The 20,493-nt window shown below is 33.0% G+C and overlaps 2 protein-coding genes across 2 annotated transcripts in view; both read right to left on the bottom strand.

Annotated features, from left to right (window-relative positions):
- The window catches only part of LOC133181757 (focadhesin-like), a 175,931-nt gene that overhangs the window by 50,887 nt on the left and 104,551 nt on the right, over window positions 1–20,493 (bottom strand). The gene's annotated exons all lie outside the window — the stretch shown is intronic.
- Window positions 1,057–8,456, bottom strand: LOC133183984 (uncharacterized). Its single transcript, XM_061318858.1, has 12 exons — window positions 8,291–8,456; window positions 8,038–8,165; window positions 7,551–7,810; window positions 7,335–7,456; window positions 6,142–6,332; window positions 5,790–5,937; window positions 5,565–5,678; window positions 4,934–5,022; window positions 3,106–3,248; window positions 2,750–2,924; window positions 2,136–2,266; window positions 1,057–1,395 (listed from the first exon to the last, which is right to left on the bottom strand). The coding sequence occupies exons 1-12, from the start codon at window positions 8,395–8,397 to the stop codon at window positions 1,057–1,059; spliced, it is 1,947 nt and encodes a 648-aa protein (XP_061174842.1). The 5' UTR covers window positions 8,398–8,456.

The raw sequence follows: 20,493 nt of genomic DNA, 5'->3' as shown, positions 1-20,493 counted from the left end.
TCTATGATGCAATAGATGCATCAATCTCGAGATCTGAGCAAAAGAAATATTCTTTGCCATTTTTAAATGCCTGTTTTTCAGATGATGAGGTCGAATTTTCTCTAGCCAAGCGCAGAGTAGTTACCCTTGGACTTCCGGTCCAAGGACTGTCTTTCATGCTTATGATACGTAAGAGTCTTTGGACGCTTAATTTGGGTCCTATATGTAATATTTCCCCCTATAATATGATGTTGCGTTTCTTTTGCGTTTCAGTATACAACGGATCATTAACAATATGCAGCTTCCGTCATTTTCATTAGTTACAATCAAAACTTTTAATGATAAGGGATCAATTCGACACGGACGTCAGAGAAAGCATTGGATTGAAATTCTAGTTTGAAATTCATTTTCAATCCACCTTAGCTACGCTAGAAGGCACGGTGTTACTGATTGACCCAAAAGAACAAATAACTTCAATTTTGGTATAGTTTGACGAAATTTATATAAGTTAGAATTTTCTGTCCAGTGTTTTAAAGTATATAAAGGGACAACTATTTGATTTCTGTTTGGTAAATTATGTGTATGTTGGGGGGGGGGGGGGGTTGAACGAACTTGGAAATACATTTTAGAAAAAGTTGTCAAACATTCTTTAGTGAAGACAAAACTAAAAAAAAGCTCTTAGTCATCCTAAAAATAAACAAATTCTGTCATGTGAAGACATGATCTGACTCTACACCCCCACACCCTTCTTCGTCACCTAAAAAAGTAATCTATGACTTTTACGTGTCCTTAATTTATAGGCTAAAAAACCCATATGAATATGAATTTCAAACAGCATGTATTTGTGAATTGAATTTATTTGTCTTCTGGATCATACATTCGTACTATGCTTTTAAACACAGCTCATGTGGATTGAAAATGAATTTCAAACTAGAATTTCAATCCAATGTTTTCTCGGACGTCCGTGCCAAATTGTACCCGCCCATTTCATTGTCTATAACTAAATGTTTTGATTGTAACTGATGGAAATATTTCCAATCTTAATTTTCTGATCAAATGACCAATAAACAATATTAGCTAGTCGTGATAGGAATCTATCACTTCCTTGACATTTCTTGGAATGTTCCCAGATGGAGTGAGAGAAAATGACATAATGAAATAATTGATGGAAACACTCTCCACCCAATCCTCCCTCCTTCCCTTTCCTCCCTGCACTGCCCTCCGACACGCCTTCCATGATGATGATTTACTACCTGCATACCAGTGAATATTAAAGGTATTACATGTACCATCTACAGAAACAACTTTCCCAATCTGAGGCCATTCCCCCGCGTATTTTGGAACATCCATTAGGGCCATACTACCTGGCAAAATGCTGTTATTATCTTTTATGCTTTTTCTTTTGCCAATAATAACCTGTAAATAAAGAAAAGAATTTCTTAAGATAGGCTAATTATTGCTTCAAAATTGTTTTGTATGTGTGTGAGGGTGTGTGTGATGGAGAGTGTGTGTGATGGAGGGTGTGTGTGATGGAGGGTGTGTGTGATAGAGGGTGTTTGTTTGGTTGGCTTCTTTTTTTTGTACTTTGATATTTTATTCTTTACCACATCATTCTCCTGTATCATATACGAAAAATTCACCAAAATACTTTTTTCCTCATACTTTTCAGATGGTTTATGAAAAAAAAAATCCTCAGTAAGAAGACGGTGAAATCAGACAATCGAGATCAGAAATTGCACTCAATAATTATTCTTTGTATGAGGACACATATACAACTACCATATCTCTAACACGAATGAATAAGAAATCACAGGTAGATTACATAAATAAATGTTAAGTAGAGGAATCGAAATTTTCAATATATGGCATGTCTTCATTTTTTGGACAGTTTACTGTAAGTACATGTAAACTTACATAAAGATACTGATTTTTTTTTTTAATTGATATGTTTGAAAAGAGTTAAAGCTTATTTCACAGGTGTTTTGTACTACGGTCGTTTACTGATTTTTATTTGAAAATTAAAATAAGTACACAACTATATATAGTCGTGTACTTATTTAAATTTTCCCAAAAAAAAATCAGTAAACGACACTTCCTTAAGCAAGGCATATAAATGTAACTATTAATCAAAGAGTTAATTGTAGCAAATGAATTACTGGGGGAATGGCGTCCTCTGTATCTGAAATGTCCAAATCTTCTTCTTCATTATTGGCCAGTGGCTCTTTTCTTTTTTTAACCCATAATCTTGGGAAGATTTCTTCATCTTCTGATTCGTAATCGGCAGTGTCTTAAATTGGAAGAACATATATCAGTATCTTTTTAATTTATAAAACTATTATTTTATATATCCACTCCATGCGCAGACCTAGAGGGGGGTCAGGAAATTGGAGAGTAATTACATGCATATACTAAATCAACTAAAAGGAACCTTGGACCCCTCCCCCCTCCCCCCTCCTAGGAAACGCGCACCCATGGTAAGTGAAGTTGGTGTGAAAAGTCATACTTATAAAGCTTCCCCCCCCCCCCCCCCGAAAAAGATTTTTAGCTCACTTCAGCTCAAAGCTCAGGTGAGCCTTTTTGATCACATTTTATCCGTCTGTCCGTATAAACATAAACTCCTTAATGAAATGCAAACTGACCCCCTAATTTTTGAATTTTTTTTTTCGAACTTGAAGTATGTTTTTTCCATAAAATTAATATTATTGAAAATTTATTTACTTTTTTAATATGAGATAAATTATGAGCAAATTATTACATCAAATAATAATACCTTCGGCAAAAAAGGCTTCCCACCACTGCTTATCTTCCTCTTTCTTAAAGTATGAAAATGACCCCCTTACATCTTTTTCTAATTTTTCAAAATCTAAGTCTTCTAGAGATGGCCGGATTGTTTGAAAAGTCAAATTTGGGTCTTTTAGTAGGTTTCCGTCACATTTTTGCCAAATCTGAAATTTAATCTCAAAATGTTGATTTAAGGAGAATATACCCTTTAGTCACTACTTAAGGTGATATTTTCAAGCTTTCAGAGTAATCGTTTTATCTCACCGTAAAGGAAACAGGTGCAAGTTTATTTATTTTTCTGCTAGAGGAAATATTCATTTACCATATATCAATCTTATTACATACCGGATCGGTTGACCATTTTTTCCAGTAAATAGTGGCTTTGGAGTTTTCCTTTATTATTTTAAAGACGTGAGGTTTTGAATGGCCTGAAATGTTTTCAAGGTTTAAAGCTTCCGACACATTGAAGACTTTGTCAGTTCTTATTCCTGTAATAAATTTCATAATGGAAATGTATAATATATATATATATATATATATATATATATATATATATATATATATATATATATATATATATATATATATATATATATATATATATATATATATTAGAATTCTACACCAAAATTTTATTTAATGGACATCTCTTTTGAAAGATTGTCTCTAGCTCTAAATTATTTTATAGGAAATTTTTGTATTTTTTAACGGGAGCGTATTGCTGCCAATTGAAAATATTTTTTTTTCTAAGTCGTCCCTACGAGATAATATGTTGTATGTACGTGATAGTAAGTCGTACGTAAGATATACTAAGTCGTACGTATGAGATATTATGTCAGTTATTCGCACTAAATGGTTCAGCAGTGTGTCTGCCAAACTATTATAATGGACCCCTGTGTTCCAGATACTGTGAACCAAGAGGGATGATAATAGGTTAATAATGGTTAACTATTTCATCGCCCCTGGAGACACCACAAATGAGGGGCCAAAAAGGGGTCTTAGCCTATATTGTCCTTTGGGGTGCGAAGCACGAGTCTCCGCCCCCAAATTTGTATCTGCGATAGAGAACCTGTCGAGTTCTTTAAATGATCTGTGATCAATCTGTGAGATTTTTTTTTTTTTTTTTTTTGGAATTTATCCAACAGAGCATATGTTTTCCATAAAAGCGAATTTTCCTTTTCATTTGGATCCTCCAAGTAACGTGTAGATTCTTTGTGGAATAAGTTTTTTAAAAGTCATTGAGAAAATTTGACATTTTGTAATCATAAGGAAATATTCTTGCAAACTTCATATCAGGAAAAAAATCATCATTTACTATTTGTACACGTGTACGTTCTTTTTATATATTAAATTAAATTTATTTTTAGAACGTGCTGAATTTTAAACGCAGAATAATTGGCCAATTCATGGCCGAAGAAACCGGAATGGGCACGGGGGAGATGGGGGTGCCAATATTTTTGCTGATATATAGATTACTATAGAAAACAAAGCTACTTTTGCTTGTGCCCCTTCAATAATAACCTATGATGACCTTTTTATTCTTTTTATCTATTTATTTATTATTATTATTATTATTATTTTTTTTTTTTTTTTGCATTTTAAGCAATTTTTATAGTTGACAGTGCCCTCAACTAAAAATGTATGGTTGTGCCCCCCCTCCCCCGCTGAATATTGCTTCCTACGGACCTACAATGAAACACAGTGTATAGGGCTAGTACAAAACGGAAAGTAGCTCCTCTAACGGCAAACTTCAGAGAAAAACACCATCTTGTCACAAATTTTTATTATCTGATTCTACACATGTTTTATTAGATATTTATTTGTGCACTTCTCAAATCTATAGCATCTCATCTGCAAACAAAATCAACATTATACATTTTATTTCAAAAGTATCAAAAGAATTGATATAAAATTATTAGTCCTCCCATGTTGAAACCATATTTCAAATGAAATGTCTTAGAGATCCATTAATTAAGATTTTGGTGTAGCATTCTTCGGTAGAGTACTTTGGGCGTACTTTTCCTTTCCCTTTCAATTTAATGAAGTTATATCCATGAAAATGAAAAAAAACGGTGGGTTATGTTTGCTTGGATTTAATTTCATTGGGATGTAGTATCCTAAGAGATTTTTTTTCTTTTTGAAGTCTTATGAGTAGATAAAAGAACATCCCTACCCGTTGGAGTTGGAGTGTAACACTTTTCAAAAGATGTCATTAGTTTTGGTAGAGTCAAAACACTCCGCCTTGAAAGAAGGCTGGAAAATCTGTAGGTAAAAATAACCTTTTATTTAAAATTAGTATACAACATACTTTAGGCAATGACATAGTGAAGATTTTGTCATATTTGTTTTTATGTTTTTAGAAAGTCATATGAAATTAAGAATGCTTAAAGCGAATTGTTTGGAACAAACATAAGTCCGTAATGCGATTTAAAACTACAGGGAATGAAAATTACTTTGTTGTAAACGTGAGTTCAATATACTAGTAATTGTATTCGCTGTAACCTTGTTTAACTGTACTAGGATACCGATGAGGTAAATTGAAAAGAAAAGAATTATAAGCTTTTCAAAAATTGCAAATCAAACTTTCATCTTTTTTATAACTGCAGTGGTCGAGAGTAGGATTATGAAAATCAAAGATATCTAGTGGTAATTGAGCTGCATGTATAAAAAGCTCATATACAGTCAAGTCTCGTCAGTCTGTACGCTTGCAAGCGCACGGTTATTATGCAGGTCAGAATCCTGATTACACGTTTTAATCTGCACATTCTTGTTTCAGTCTTGACGTAATATCAATGTGATTTTACCTGGAGAATACCTGGTCGATATCCTCGTGGGTATGTCCCACCATAAGGAAAGAAATCTTTATTTTTTTGAATATGCCAATCTCTACCAGCCAACATAGGAATCCCAGTATAAATCTAAAGCAATTTTATTAAATTACAAAGTAGAGTTAATCCAGATGATATCATACCAATTAACGAAATAGGTCTTAACTTCATTCATAGTGATTTGGTTGCATCTAAAATTACCGATTCTTATTTTGTCCCGGACAATTATCCATCTGTAAGTATAAAGTGTCTGGAAGTGTTTCTAACATAAGCAGACAATGTATCAGGATGGATATTGTAAGGTTGCTGCCATGTGACCATTGGAAGAAATCAAAAAAACCATATATGCCTACAAAGTAATAATGCATATATAGTACATGAAAAGATGTTTTTAATCAGGAGTCGAGGCTATGGGCTGATCTCGGTTTAATAATTTTAACATTTCATTCTTAAGGATTTTCGGTGTGATCATAATTATGTAATTTAAAATGCTGTTGTATTATAGTGAATTCTCATCAGAAGGTGTTGCAGTGAGCCGATTTCATATGTATACCTATCCCATGAATAATCACTCCCATAAGGTTTAGTCGCAATTTCCACATGTTTGACAAGTATTTCCCATTATATAGGAAGTGTGGCAGATAGGTTTTATTCTGGTCCATCGCATCAACAATGATCGAAAGGTATTTTTCTGGGTTGTTCTTTGCCTTTGATATATGCTTATAATACTTTTTTCTTTCCTCACTAAAAATGCAAATCCATGTAAAATTACGATATCACTATTTTGTTTTTGTTCCTCGAATTATTTTATCTTGAGGATAAAAATGAACTTTCATCTTTTTGTCAGCATATCTATTTTTTCAAGTATTTTTTTTTTTTATTTTAAAGAATAAAGACTATAGCCTTATTGTATAAATCTACTTTTAAGGTCTTTCTGCAGAAGATTCAAGTTTACTTTTCCGGAAACAATCTGTCTGTCGTCTTTTGTAGATGATGTTGTCGTAAATGTTTCAGTTTCAAGTTCTTTTACAGTAATAACTGGCCACCTTCAACAAACTTTGACACAAATTCACCATAATTGAATGATGGGGACTCAGTTTCCCAAGAGTCCGGTAAAATTTGGAAAATGTAGCTGCTGTCAAGTTCATAGTATCGACGTAAATCTTTGCGAAATATTGATTTTAAACGGGACTGTTAACATCCAAGTGTGTCGCCATCAACTTATTTGTCACTAGTTGCATATTGAATCAACTGGAAGATATTGACTCCATTTGCAGGTGATAAGGTATACTGCTACGTAAATAAGGGAAGTCGACGATAGAAAAATCATTATATTCATCAAAGTTTTGTTCGGTATTATTGTGGAATAAAGTAACACCCACCTCCACCCCAACCGAAACTTTACGCCACACAGGCGCGTAGGCACTATAGAAGAGACGGACATCTTCTTTGGAGGGGGCAATGTGGTAGTGTGAGATATTTGGGAAGTCTATTTTGAACAACAGTGTTCCTTTACTAGTATCTGTACTATTACTGTTACATCACAGTAACAAATGGTTGGCCCATAGACTCGTGGATTTCTATTTGATAATTATAGTAACGATCCCTTGAAGGTAATCAATGAGTGCAAAATTCTTCACTGAATTATAGAAGGAAGAAAATCAAAATTTGATGAAGGACAGCGCGAAAAAGAAGGCCCATGGGCCTCTAGTTAAAGAAATTCTTCAAATTTAAAAAAAAAATTACTTTTGTTGCCTCAAATGTTTTTCCCGCATTTTAATTAGTTTCTCCCTCTGACTTTTGTCCCTACATGTTGATAGGTGTTCTTTTATCAATGTGCATTTGTCGCACTTTGAGAAACGACTCCGCTACAACAGTCAAGATATCAAAATTAAAATGCAATTCTGTCTTGATATATATGAAATTTATGGCATCATTGCAATTCAAATCGGGATTAAATACCTTTGGTATTGTTACAAATGGCAATTCCCTTTTCCACAACTTATAGAAGTGGGACTTAGATACTGGGTTTGATGCTTGTTCTAGGTAAAGTTCATAAACGTACTTTTTTGTCAGGCATGGGGGGAGATTTAATTTAATTTCGTTAGGAAGTTTCTCCGCATAATTTGCTGAGAACTCTCGCAACCAGGCCACTGCACAGAGAGACTCACAGCTCATTTTCCCCTTCAATGGACCAGAGCTGCCCACTTCAATAACGCCTCCTTCAAAGCAGATATTAACTGAGAACATACTTTGGTAAAAAGGGAAACTGTATTAATTTTGAGAACGAAAACGATTTCTTTTGGTACTCTTTGATTAAATGAATATGATTATGTGAAATGAATATGAATAATGAACATGTTATATGATTATTCAAATGAGCTCATTTTTGTGTTTTGTTTGTGTTTGTTTGTGTTTTCATCTATCTTCATGGGATATAATTTCTTACTTTGAAACTTTTTTCTGATGTTATAAAACGTGCTTTTACTGATTCCCAGCACGGCTAACCACGAGGTTAAACAAACTGTTACGCTTCCAACAAGAAATTTGGTGTCAAAGTGTCCATCCTCTGAAAACCTACCAAATCCAGAAAATAAACTTAAAAGAATAAGACCAATTGCCTTTACTAATGATTTTAAAATGATACTTTTAATCAGATTAAAGGACTGATATAAAATTCTTTCTATCATGATCACACTCACGATGAATGGCTCTGAAACCAATTTAAGATCCATTGACCCTTTTCTTGTGTGCTCAGTGCCTCAAAATTTGCCCTGCATGTTGCTATGTCAACAACTGTTAGCGTCATGGCACACAATAGAATGCAGCATGGAAGCCTCCTTATGCTCTCTGGGGCCAACAACTTATGTTTTTCTGAATTGCAAGCTTTTGTTAAACTAATTTTCTGTAAAGATTACCTAAATTCTAATATAATATCTAATGTCTTTTAATTACATGAAGTACTCTTGCACACTATCAAAAATTTCAAAAGGCGCATTTTCTGTTCTCACAGTACTAACATTATGCACTTTCTTAAACGATAAAAAGAAGAGGACATAAATAATACATGTACTGTACAATTAAGAAAAAAAAAAGAATAACTAAATACTTATATGTGCTAGGTATAGAGGCACACAAGTAATATTTTAGTTTTTTAAAACAATCTGGGAAAAACACGGAACATTAAATGGAACTATTGAAAACATGTTCCTTACGTCATCGGAATCAACGCTGACGTCTGAGAAAACAGTACATTCAACAAGAATTTCAATGTAATGTTTTCTCAGACGTCCGCAATGAATTCGATGCAGACTTCTGAGAAAACACGATAGTGAAATTCTTAATGCTTTTGCGGACGTCCATGAAGACACTGGATTGAATTTTTATGTTAAATAACGGTGCACAGAAATAACGTTTTAAAATCGTAGAATTTTAATCTTCTGTTTTTCCAGACGTAGAACATGCAAGTGGTCCTGTAAACTGAATAAAATTTTGTTTTATAATTGAGACTTTTTTTTTTCTTGTCTGTTATTTTTGCCCAATAAAGCTAACATGACATAAATATGAAGTACATGTAAATGAGCAGGAATTCCTCTATTCTATGCTTACTTCTTTTTCCTGTTGAAGGTATCTCGTCTTCTGACGATTCATTGAAATTATCAACAACACTTTTCTTTTTAGATCCGAACGGTCGTCCCCGTTTTCCTAATATATAAAATATGTCACTGTATATAAGGTGAATTATTAATTTGTACAAGTTTGAGATAGTGTCAAATTTGATTAAATCACTTACGCTTTTTGTTTTTCGACCCGTTTTCTGTTGAATCATCATGAGATGGTTGATTTTGAACAGTTTCTAAAATTTATGGTTTGAGGAATGAGTTTATAAATAGCTCTCTCTCTCTCTCTCTCTCCTTTTTTTCTCTACATTTTCGAGTTTTTTTGTGAAAGAACACCGAAGTAAACAACTAAAAATATAATTTTCTTACCAGAATCACAATCTGAACTCAAATCAAACTCTAAGTCACTAAAGGAGTTTACTGAATCGGAATCAGTGTCATATTCCATTTCGTCTAAACAAAAATATATGTTTGATGTAAAAGCATTTTTATTATTCATACTTGAATTATTGCAGAAACAAATGATTTAACAACAGGAAAAAAAAATAATAATTTGGTCCATCTCTTCAACACAGCTATTAAACAAAAGACAATATTAATGCGCGAGGGTGTCTTTTCATCTTGCATAAATCAATGATATATTAAATTTGTTTAAATTGTTAATAAACTGAATTGAAAGAAAATTTTTAATGATATTTGTTATAAAGAAATCGTCATTACCGGAAGAAGGACAGGAATTCATCATTGGATCTGATTCCCATTTATCTGTATCGTTATCCATCTCTTCTAGAACATATATATATATAAGGCGGTTTATTTCTTGTGTACAGTTTATCATGTGCGGATTTTCTACATTTGAGGAATCCCGAGTCATTTCATTACATTTCAAGCCATAGAGATCCTAACCTTCAACCCCCTGCCCCAGTTGGATATTATTTAAGACCCACGTTAAATTGTCAAACTTTACTCCATCTGGCCAGGAAAAGGGGGAAATCTTAAATAATGCAGATCTACTTCTTCGAATTTATTCTTTATGTTACTTATTTCTCTAATCAGTGAATTATTACCCTTCATTCCATGGGCGTAGCTTCCATTGTGGCAATGAGGCAACTGCCTCACTAGAATTTTCAGCACCACCCCTTCCCAGAATTAATAATACATTGCAGAAAATATTCATTTAGTTTTTAAAACTAATGATACGAAAAAAAGACAACAGACGGTTTCTGTTCACAATATACTTCCCAGATTTGATGGATCCAAACTACGCCGGATTCAGTTAAAGTTTTAAATTAAAAAAAAAAATGAATCGAATTGAATATCAAATTATCTTCGAATGTGTTAGAAGTTTGAATAAACATTTTTATTTATTCTATTAAATACTTTTGAAATATGTATTATCATATACCTGCTGAAGTCTTCAAAAATGAAACGGGTAAAATTACGAAATTTCTGTTCAGGACAAGTGTGATTTTTACATTCTAAAACCCCCAAATTCGTTTTCTGTGTGTGTGTGTTGGGGGGGGGGGGGATTCGCCCCCTAAACCCCCCACCAGAGCTCTGCCCTGGACCTGCTTAGGGCATAAGGCAGTCCCAGACCCCCGGCCGCAATCGTTTTGCCTCACTAGAATTTTAAGTCAAGCTACGGCCCTGCTGATTTTGTAATTTCTTTTTAAAAAAAAAAAGGGGGGGGGGTGAAATTACAAGAAGAAAGGTACATATCACTGAATAAATTCCATTCAGAATAAACTTACTTAACATTTTACAAGTATTTCTAATAGCAAGTATTTTAAAACTCTTAATCAATTACTGTATGCTTAATATAATTCAAATATTCCAATAAATAAATAAATAAATAGCTAATTCTTACCATTTATCAACTGTGCTGTGCAAGAACTGCCCCTTGAACGTATTCATGTACATGCACCAAGCAAGAGTGCAACAAAAGTGATGACGTCACGTGAGAAAAATTGACGCAATATTCACAGCATTGCAGAAGTACTATAGGCAGAATAAGAATGGCTGTGCATTGGAGTTTGCAAAAATCAGAAAATGATATATATTTATTTATAAATGGAGGGAGGGCTGCAAACATTGCAGACGGGGGAGATCTGGGACCTCTCCAATATGTTGATTATGGACGGACCTCCACAGAATTATGGGTGAGTAAAACAATGATATTTTAACTGAAATATATAGGAAGGGGGGGGGGGGTCATATATCCATCACATGCACTAATATAAAATTAAAGACACCTTTTACGATATATATTCTACACTGTACCCGCTTTTGCTTCAACCTCATTTTATATAAAACAATGAAATGCTCAGAGATCATTACTTAGGCCTTTTTGAAAAAAGAAAGAAAAGGGGGGGGGGTACTGATTTACAAGTAAACAAGGAAAACAAAAGCAGCACGTGGAAAAAGTAATAGGAGAAGAAAGGAAACAATGAAAAAACCAATGGTACATGTAATAAAAAGATATGCATTAAAAAAAACACTATTATAATAGATTGGCGAAGGGTGGGGGGGGGGGGTGTTACTATATTCACGGATTTTTACATATTCTTTGAAAAGCAATAATAAGTTGAGTGTGAGATTTTATGTTCTTGACCCCAGTGGTTAGAAATAGATACCTTCCGATAAATTCTGTATTGAGACTAATAAATGTTAAAACTGTATTTTCAGTTTCATTTCCGTGGTAATAAAAATGGGCGGAGGTTAGATAGAACAAAGTTTACATCACATGAGGGGTTTTTAGAGGAACTTGATTCCTCTGATTCAAATGCCGTTTTTGTAAAAGCATTAACTAAGTTTGGAATTGGACAGAGGAAGAAGAAAAATCCAAAACCATCAAATGGAAATGCCAACCAAATGCCAGAACCTCTGTATGAAAATATGACGAACATAATATCTAGTCCATCAGAAGAGATAGAGTTTGTTAAAAACAAACTCGTTGGTAAGTTATCAATACAAATTAAATAGTAAGGAAAACAAGGCGCACCTTAACAAACTTTAAAAAAAAAAAATAGATAATTTTTTTTTTATCTAATTACGACCTGTATATATAAACTCTTCTGTCAACTTCATTGAGCTTTCCTCAAATAAATTAAAAGTAAAATAATTTTTTTAATAAAAGAAACTGAACATCCTTTCGTTCCTTCGGAAATTGAAAATAAAACGCAAAATATGTGTATATTTGCGCGAATCATTTATTTTAGGCCAATATGAAATTTCAACAATGAGACTCCAACAAGCTCCAAAGGAGTTCAGGTAAATAGTTTATATTTGGGATATAATGGATATTTTGGAATATGTTGGAACATTATCAAGTATCAACCATAAAGTAATAACAACACATAAACAGTTATTATTTATGTACTTAATAAGTTTATTTATTGTTGTAATTATTTATTGAATTTACCTACATTATTACAAAATTCACATCCTTTCCAAAACCAATTCTCAGAGTAAAATACTTCCCGCTAAACTGGATTCAACCATTCTGACCAATAGAAATCAGTGTAACAAAAAAATGGAATAAACCCTTTACGCAGTCTAACTGGAATGCTACATTTTACGAAATAGGGGGGTTTATGTAAATAACAGATACTGAGCAAAGACAATAAAGTGTTAGTAAAGCAATGCACAGCGCTAAATGAATGAGTGGATAATTAAAGGAATGAATAAGACGTATCTTAAGAACTATCCAAAAACTTACGAACTATAGTTCAAAGTGAGGACATCAAATCTGTCATAACTTAAGACATATCTTAAGATTTCGCCTAAAGTTAAGAAATTACAAGATCTGTCCTAACATGAACTTAAAATGTGCAGCCGTTCATTTCTTAACTTTATACCGAAAAACTTCTTTGTATTTTTGTCTACAGCGGCGGATAAAGGAATTTCGTAACGGGGCGGGGGGGGGGGGGGGTAGGCGCAGTAGAAGGCGGGGGGGGGGGGGGGGTCTGGGGGCTTCCCATCTCCAACTTTGAAAAATTCTGATTAAGCAATAGTTATGAAATAAATTAAACTAAATTAATTGGATGTTGGAACTATTGCACACAATGTCTTTTCAAATACGTTGAAACATAAACCTAAACTGGTTATCATTCAGTTGAAACTCACAAGTAAGGCAACTTAGGTGTTCTTCATCCAAGGGTTATTCATGCTCTGTGTATCTTGTATGATGGTGGGGGAGAGGGGATTCTATTCAGCATATATAAATAAGCTAGACGTTTACTAGCGAGGCCGTATTTCCCCACCTAGATACTGTCCACTATATCACTCGCAAAGCTAAATAAAAAAGAAATATCCTTTTCTTGTTGGTTTGCTAATTATATAAAATTTATTTATCTAATTTGCCGTACAAGTATATTGAAATATGAAATTCATACAAACATAACCCAATATGTAACTTTTATATTTACTTCATTATTTTGAGAGAGAGAGAGAGAGAGAGAGAGAGAGAGAGAGAGAGAGAGAGAGAGGTCCAATTCATTCATTAAATGAGTTTTTTTTTTTTTTAATTTTATGAATGCCTGCATCGAAAGAGCTCAAATGTTTTTGTACAGACACTCCCAAGTCAGATGACTGAAGGCCTATAATTCAATGTCAAATTACTTATTTTTTTCCCTTCAGAGGACAGAGTATTTAAATGAAAGAGTTTTTTTTTTAAATTATGAATACCTACATGTATCTCTATTTTTTTTATTTATTAAGTCTTGTCCTAAGACGTCTCTTAAGTCATATTAGGACCATTCTTAAGACACTTTCCATGGCATGCCTGCATCGCAGTTGCAATGTTAGAACATAATCTATAAGCCGCAGGTTTAAATAACTTGCTGCACTCAGCGCGGACGTCCGTGAAAACATCGGATTTAAATTATGCCTCGTTTTTAGCCAGGCTGAATTCTAATGTACATGTAGTTTCAAAGCCTTTATTTTTTAAGTTTTTCATGTTATTTTCCTTTTTTTTTTTAACCATCGAATAGAGATTTCAGATCTTAATAAATTTTAAACAATTTGAAAATGTTATTATATTTAATTGATCTTCTCGATCAATCATTAGTACTTTGTAAGACTATAAGCCAGCTATGAAACCACTTCTGATTTTTGATACAGTGCATGGCTCTATGAATTCGAATTCTTATATTTCCATTTTATATTTCTATTACATAAATCTATGGATTTGTTTCAATTAAATCATTTATCTTTATTCAAACCTGTCAAATAATAAAATTGCATGTGTACAGGTGCAGGGAATTGGATGACTCCTGGGTGGATGGTATTAAATCATCCATGTTACATGCACCTGGAGGTACAGTTACTATTGTCCCAGCACTACTGAACCCTGAAGAAGTATGATTTAATTTCAATCTATTTATGAAATATGAAGTTCTTTTAAGTATACTTGATATCGGCATTGAAATAAAAAAAAATTATACGATTTTAAAATTGATTTCAATTAAGTTGGAGCCAAAAAAGTATAAACTTAGCAGCATTATTTGTGTTAAATACAATCAAATACCACAATGGCACCTTTTTATATATATATAAAATTGAGTGAAATACTGAACGATTCAGAATGAAGAGGCCTAAGGGCCTTAACGGTCAACTGGGTATAATACAACATTTTAAAGGATCCCCAAAACAAGAGAAATTGAATGATCAAGGATCAACAAACTAACTAGTTTATTACCCAGTAACAAATGTTAAAGCAGACATATTTTTAACTGTCTGTACCTGCCCCAATTTATCATTACAACCATTCTGACTAACCAAAACAAAAATGCTTCAGCGCTATTAGAATACCAATTGCATTCCCTCTCAAGTTAGTCTCCCCTATTCTCTAGGTTAATTTCAGAAGAGGCACATTTGCTTATCATTATTATTCAATACATTTAGTTTGGTTGTTTGCTTAATACCCAGGAGCATAGAAGATTTTCAAAGAATTTATACAGTTTCAATATTTGATCATTAGAACCCCGCCTAACTCCAGACCCCAAGACCATAAACTGAGAACAGACTTAAGTCAAATATTCAAACTAATATAACTTTTGAAATAATTTTGATAATGAAACAAAATTTTCATCTTAGATTTGAACTTAAATGTTACATAAAATATCCCATTTTTAAGCTAATACATGAAATAAAACTCAATATATTACAAATCAAAAGTTTGTCTTAAGTCTATTCTCAGTTTATGGTCTTGGAGCCAGAACCCCTGACCCTAAGGCCACGAAGTTTACAATTTTGATAGAGGCACTTGCTTATTATAACCACGCACGTAACGTAGTTTACATGTATCTCCTATATATATATTAAAAGCATTTATGCATTGGTTCAGCGGTTCAAGAGAATACACTGAAAATTTTCAAAAGTTTACGACAGACGCACGACGATACACAGAATAGCTCACCTGAGTGACTCAGTTGACCTAAAAAAAAATGTTGATTTAAAAACTATTAGAACCTTCAAAATAAGTTATAAACTTTAACAGGTATAAATTCCTTATTCCATTTCAATTCAAATTTTCCGGGTTTTTTTTAGATTAATAATCCAGATGACTTCACCTCCAGCAGACTTGGCGACTACACCATATTTCTGCTGGGGGGGAACCATCTAGTGCAGGCTTGCAGAAAACTATTAGAAGAAGAGCCTGACAATGCTTCATTGTCGGCATACAGGTGATATCATTATAATACATTTTGTTTCAAAAAGCATGCGATGAAATAGATCAACCTTAAACAGTTATACATTTATCTACATTTGTTCATGCAGAACAATCAAAGTTGATCTTTATGCTGGATTGTCGCCCGAAGAGGCAAAGATGATTGGCAACCTCCACAATCTGAGAACATGCACAAAGAAAATGTTCTTCCAAGTAATACATTTTTAATGCAACTACAAACTACAAACATCCTCGTGTGAATGATAAATCCCCGGTTAAATGAAGCTCTAAACACTTTTATTTATTTTGAGGAAATTATGGCATATACGTAGCTATTAAATTTATTGAGTTTATTTTCAAAGTATGTGATGTACTTTTCCATGGAAATGGGATAGGGGGAGGGGGGTTACAACCAAATTCTATTCACACATAATCACATCACCTAGTTTTAAATAAATATACTGCAACAAAAATTGTGTGTTTACTTTTTTTGGGGGGGGGGGGGGGTGGGGGTGAGGCGGGGGGTACAACTAGCCTTTCAATGAACATTAAACACTAAAAGGTTCCTTTTCAAAATAAGTACTTTACAATATATTACACGTAGTGCAAATACATATGAGATAAATCACGATGCAGAGCCTGTCATAAATAATTTCTCTAATAATCTGTTTATCTTAAATTTAAGGATGAAGTAGAGCAAGTAAGAGAAATTTATTTAGATTGTGGAAGCGAGTGGAAGGAAGTCGCCCACAAAGTACTTAAAAAAATGAACAAGGAGGTGATTTTATAATTATGCACTAAGGAGATGGGTGAAAATGACGAGCGATAAGCCTATAGTGTGACAAACATGAAGATGAAAAATTAAATTTCAATTATATCAAAATTTTCCTTGATATTTCGTCTAACATTAAATTATACTTTATGTAAAATCTCTATAATTTGCAAAAATCCCTCAAAGATTGAAATTATTTGCCTGAGAAATATTAGACACACACTAAAGCGGGCAAAAAGAGTCATTTTCTCATACTATAATACTATTTTTCGATATGAGTGGGTCTTCGCTCCAATTTTTTGAAAGTTAATCCTCAAAGTTTGCATAAAAATATATACATTTTTTGGTTACCAAAAATATGGAGCAATGACCCACTATACCTTAAAAATATACTTTTATGACATAACATTCGCATCTTTTCGAGAAATACTTGAAGTCCATTAAGTCAAGGGTCATATCACAAACATGATTTAAATACCACTATTCATCAGGACTTGTGTAGTCTAGTGGTTAGCGTGCTAGTCTCGAAAGAAAATAATACTCAGGATTTTTATTGCCAGGGTTCGAACCCACGAATACCACATTAATTTTTTTTTTAAAAAGAATAAATTTTGCCGAGAAAATTTTCCTCAGAAAAGTTTTGTTTATCATAATTTCATAAATTTCAATAATGAGAACTTTACTCTAAATACTAAATTCACAAACTGAACATGATTTTTATATATCTGAAGCTATAGGCTTTCTGCACGCTATGTTCGCCCATCTCCTTTTCTTCTTATTTCATTAAGACCAGGGAACATTGGCAATATGAAGCTTACGTCATTTCCATACATTTGGTGATAAATGAATTTGGCGCGGGCGTCTGAGAAAACATAGGATTAAAATTCTTGTTTGAAATTCGTTTTACCAACTACTCTCATAGACGCAGTATTAGTGATTGATCCAGAAGACTAATAATGTCAATTTCAGAATAGTTTGAAATTTATATAACTCAGTAGAATATCTCTTAAATAAATAATAAGAGGACAACCATTTGATTCGAGGGAGGGGGTTTGGGTTGGGTAGATCTTGGAAATAAACGAAAGTTTTGGAGTTTGGACACCCCTCCTCCTCGTTCTTGCTTGTCCAACATTTTTCAATATTTACATTTCTAATTATTATTTCTAATAATTTTTTCGTATGATTCTTGCAAATCAGAAAACATTTCATTTTTTTCTCACGAACTACCTTAATTAGCATGAAAGTTATAAATTTCTTTTTAGAAATTGGATAGAAAAATCTTATTTGCATTTATTTTCTATTAAACTGAAATTAAAATAATAGTGATTGTCTTTTTGGTGAACCATTAACACTTTGCCTAAGAGAATAGGCAAGGTGGATTGAAATTCAACTGCGAAGAAAAATTTCAATCCAATGTTTTCTCCGACGTCCGCATTAAACTCAATGCGGACGTCGGAATTTTATGTTTTCTCGGACGTCCGCCATGAAATCAATGCGGACGTCCGAGAAAACATTGGATTGAAATTCTACTTTCAAAGAACATTTAAATTCAGTTTTGAAAAGGGATAAATATCTTAAGTTTGGATTTTCAAACAAATTATTTATTGAGCAAGCTGAGAATCCCTATAATTCCTATCAATTTCATTAAAAAAATATTGAGAAACACAAAATTTGAAAAATTCGACAATTTAAAATTCCCTTCCGATAGCAAACGGAAGTATTGACTACGAACAAAAAGTCACGTCCTGGATAGTATTTATCAGTACCAATAATTCCTGAAAGTTTTACGTTGATATTTTTTACCGTTCTTGAGATTATCATCGGACAAAATGTCCTTTTAAAATTCAGAAAATGGTCCGTAACTTAGCTCTGGAATTGACTTTCCAATTTTTTCTCGGATAAAATAACTTCAGATGACAACACATGGTTCCTGCAAATTTCATTATAATCCATACAGTAGTCTTCGAGAAAATTAGATGGTCAGAAAAATAATTATAAGAAAAACAATAAACAGTAGATTCGCTATAAGGTCTTCCGCAAGGACGGAATTTTTTTTTTAAATTCATGAGGTACAAGAACAACGACGCTTCATATCGGCATATTTCATGAAGCGCGTTAGCTTCATTGTCCTCATGAATTTTTAAAGAATATTTAATTCATTTCTGAGGAAGAAAAAAATCTTGTTATTTCAGAAATAGTTATATACAGTATATTAAGTTTTGTCAAGACATGAAGTGAAATAACCCTCTCCCCCTCCCTACCCAAATGAAGGTATATGTTGATCATTTATATATAAAACGTTTGTATGACTTTCAAAATATTTGAAATCTTATTTAAATCAATTTTAGCTACATGTATTCGAGAATTGAAATTAGTAATTTTTTCTTGGATAAAACACTAACACTTATATTTTGCATATGAAAATAGCTTAGGTGGATTGAAATCCAACTTCAAATTAGATTTTCAATCCATTGTTTTCTGAGACGTCCGTGTCGATTTGTACCCGCTTTTTTAGTACATTGACGGCAACATAAGAAAATGGCGTAAGCTGTATATTTCCAATCTTACCTGTTATTATTTCACGGTCTTAGTAAAGATAAATCACATTCAAATTTACAAAAATTAATAAATAATTACATAAATAAAATAAAGATTGAATAAAGAAAAAATTAAAAGTATTTTTAAAACTTTCTATAGAAAAAGTTGGAGTCTATGTCCACTGTCTTTGCAACAGCAAGCTGGGATGATGAAGTTTTCGAAGAAATTTCTAGAGTTTTTCATATTTGGAGGCTAGAAAATCCACAAATGGAAATTAATCAAAGGGTAAAATGAAACATTAAAAAGGATATTTTGCATCTTCCATATCTTTTGTATTTTATTACACATCATACACCGAGAAATTGGATATAGCAAATTTCCATCTCGTATGAAATCAGACACTGAATCCATCACGGACTTGAATCCCTGTATTATCCTTCGGGTAATTTATAATGGAAGAGCCTTTGCAACAGCTTCTGTTCAATGTGAGCGTGAATTTTGATTTTCGCTTATGACGTTGCACTTCCACGGCGTTCAACGTTTGTGACGTCAAAATAAAACGCATACTTTAACCTTTTGACCCCATGTCCATGTTATGGTGTTTTGAATGCCGTAGCTTTCCTCACACTTTATAAGCAAAATACATACATACATACATACATACATATATATATATACATTTGATGATTACAAGTGTCTATCAGTATCTATATTATGGTTTGTCCCTTACGCAGGCATCGTCATGCCTTCAAAGTCTGCACGTCCAGGAATCTTGAAAATAGAAAAAAAATATTGAAATTTTTTTTCAGATATTTAGGTCCATCATATCAGTTCCAAAAGAGAAAGTGTTAGGTTTTTTAAGGAAAATAAAAACCAGCAAAGACATGGGCCAGTTATGCACGGCCGTGGAGAAGGAGAAAAAGATGAGCCTATTAAGGGAGATATTCATTCGCAGGACTAGCTGCAAGGACTGGGAGGAGGCTGAGGAGAATTATGAGGAATACACTTATAAAATTGAGCAATTTCAGAGTAATTCTTTTATTCTTTTGTGTGTTCTTGATTTTCTAAACCTATATCTAAACCTATACAAAGGGTATATCCTTAAGAATTCTTAGATAAAGTAAAATATAAGAATTATCATATCACTGAAAAGACAGTTCTGTCTTACTCATGGACTTCAGATTGAAATAAACGGCAAATACTAGTATTGTAAGGGAACATGATGTGTGTGGGAATGTGTGTGGAGATGTGATGAAAGAGAAGGGGGGGGGGCAAAAAGTTGTTCTTCAAATAAGTTCAAACGAA

This window comes from Saccostrea echinata, unplaced genomic scaffold (assembly GCF_033153115.1).
Source record: "Saccostrea echinata isolate AGI-Se365-2 ecotype Australia unplaced genomic scaffold, CSIRO_AGI_Sech_v1 ptg000009l, whole genome shotgun sequence".
NCBI classification, from domain to species: Eukaryota; Metazoa; Mollusca; class Bivalvia; order Ostreida; family Ostreidae; genus Saccostrea; species Saccostrea echinata.
Note: the sequence above shows the minus strand (reverse complement) of the source record. Positions and strands in the feature narration are given on the sequence as shown.

What these genes read in the sequence shown, in the direction of transcription:
- LOC133183984 (XM_061318858.1), bottom strand. Translation starts at nt 8,397, where the DNA reads ATGACGCTAACAGTTGTTGACATAGCAACATGCAGGGCAAATTTTGAG. An exon ending in CCGGGACAAAATAAGAATCG is followed by an intron (nt 5,679 to 5,789) that starts GTAATTTTAGAT and finishes AAATTGCTTTAG; the next exon opens with ATTTATACTGGGATTCCTAT. An exon ending in AAAAATGGTCAACCGATCCG is followed by an intron (nt 2,925 to 3,105) that starts GTATGTAATAAG and finishes ATTAAATTTCAG; the next exon opens with ATTTGGCAAAAATGTGACGG.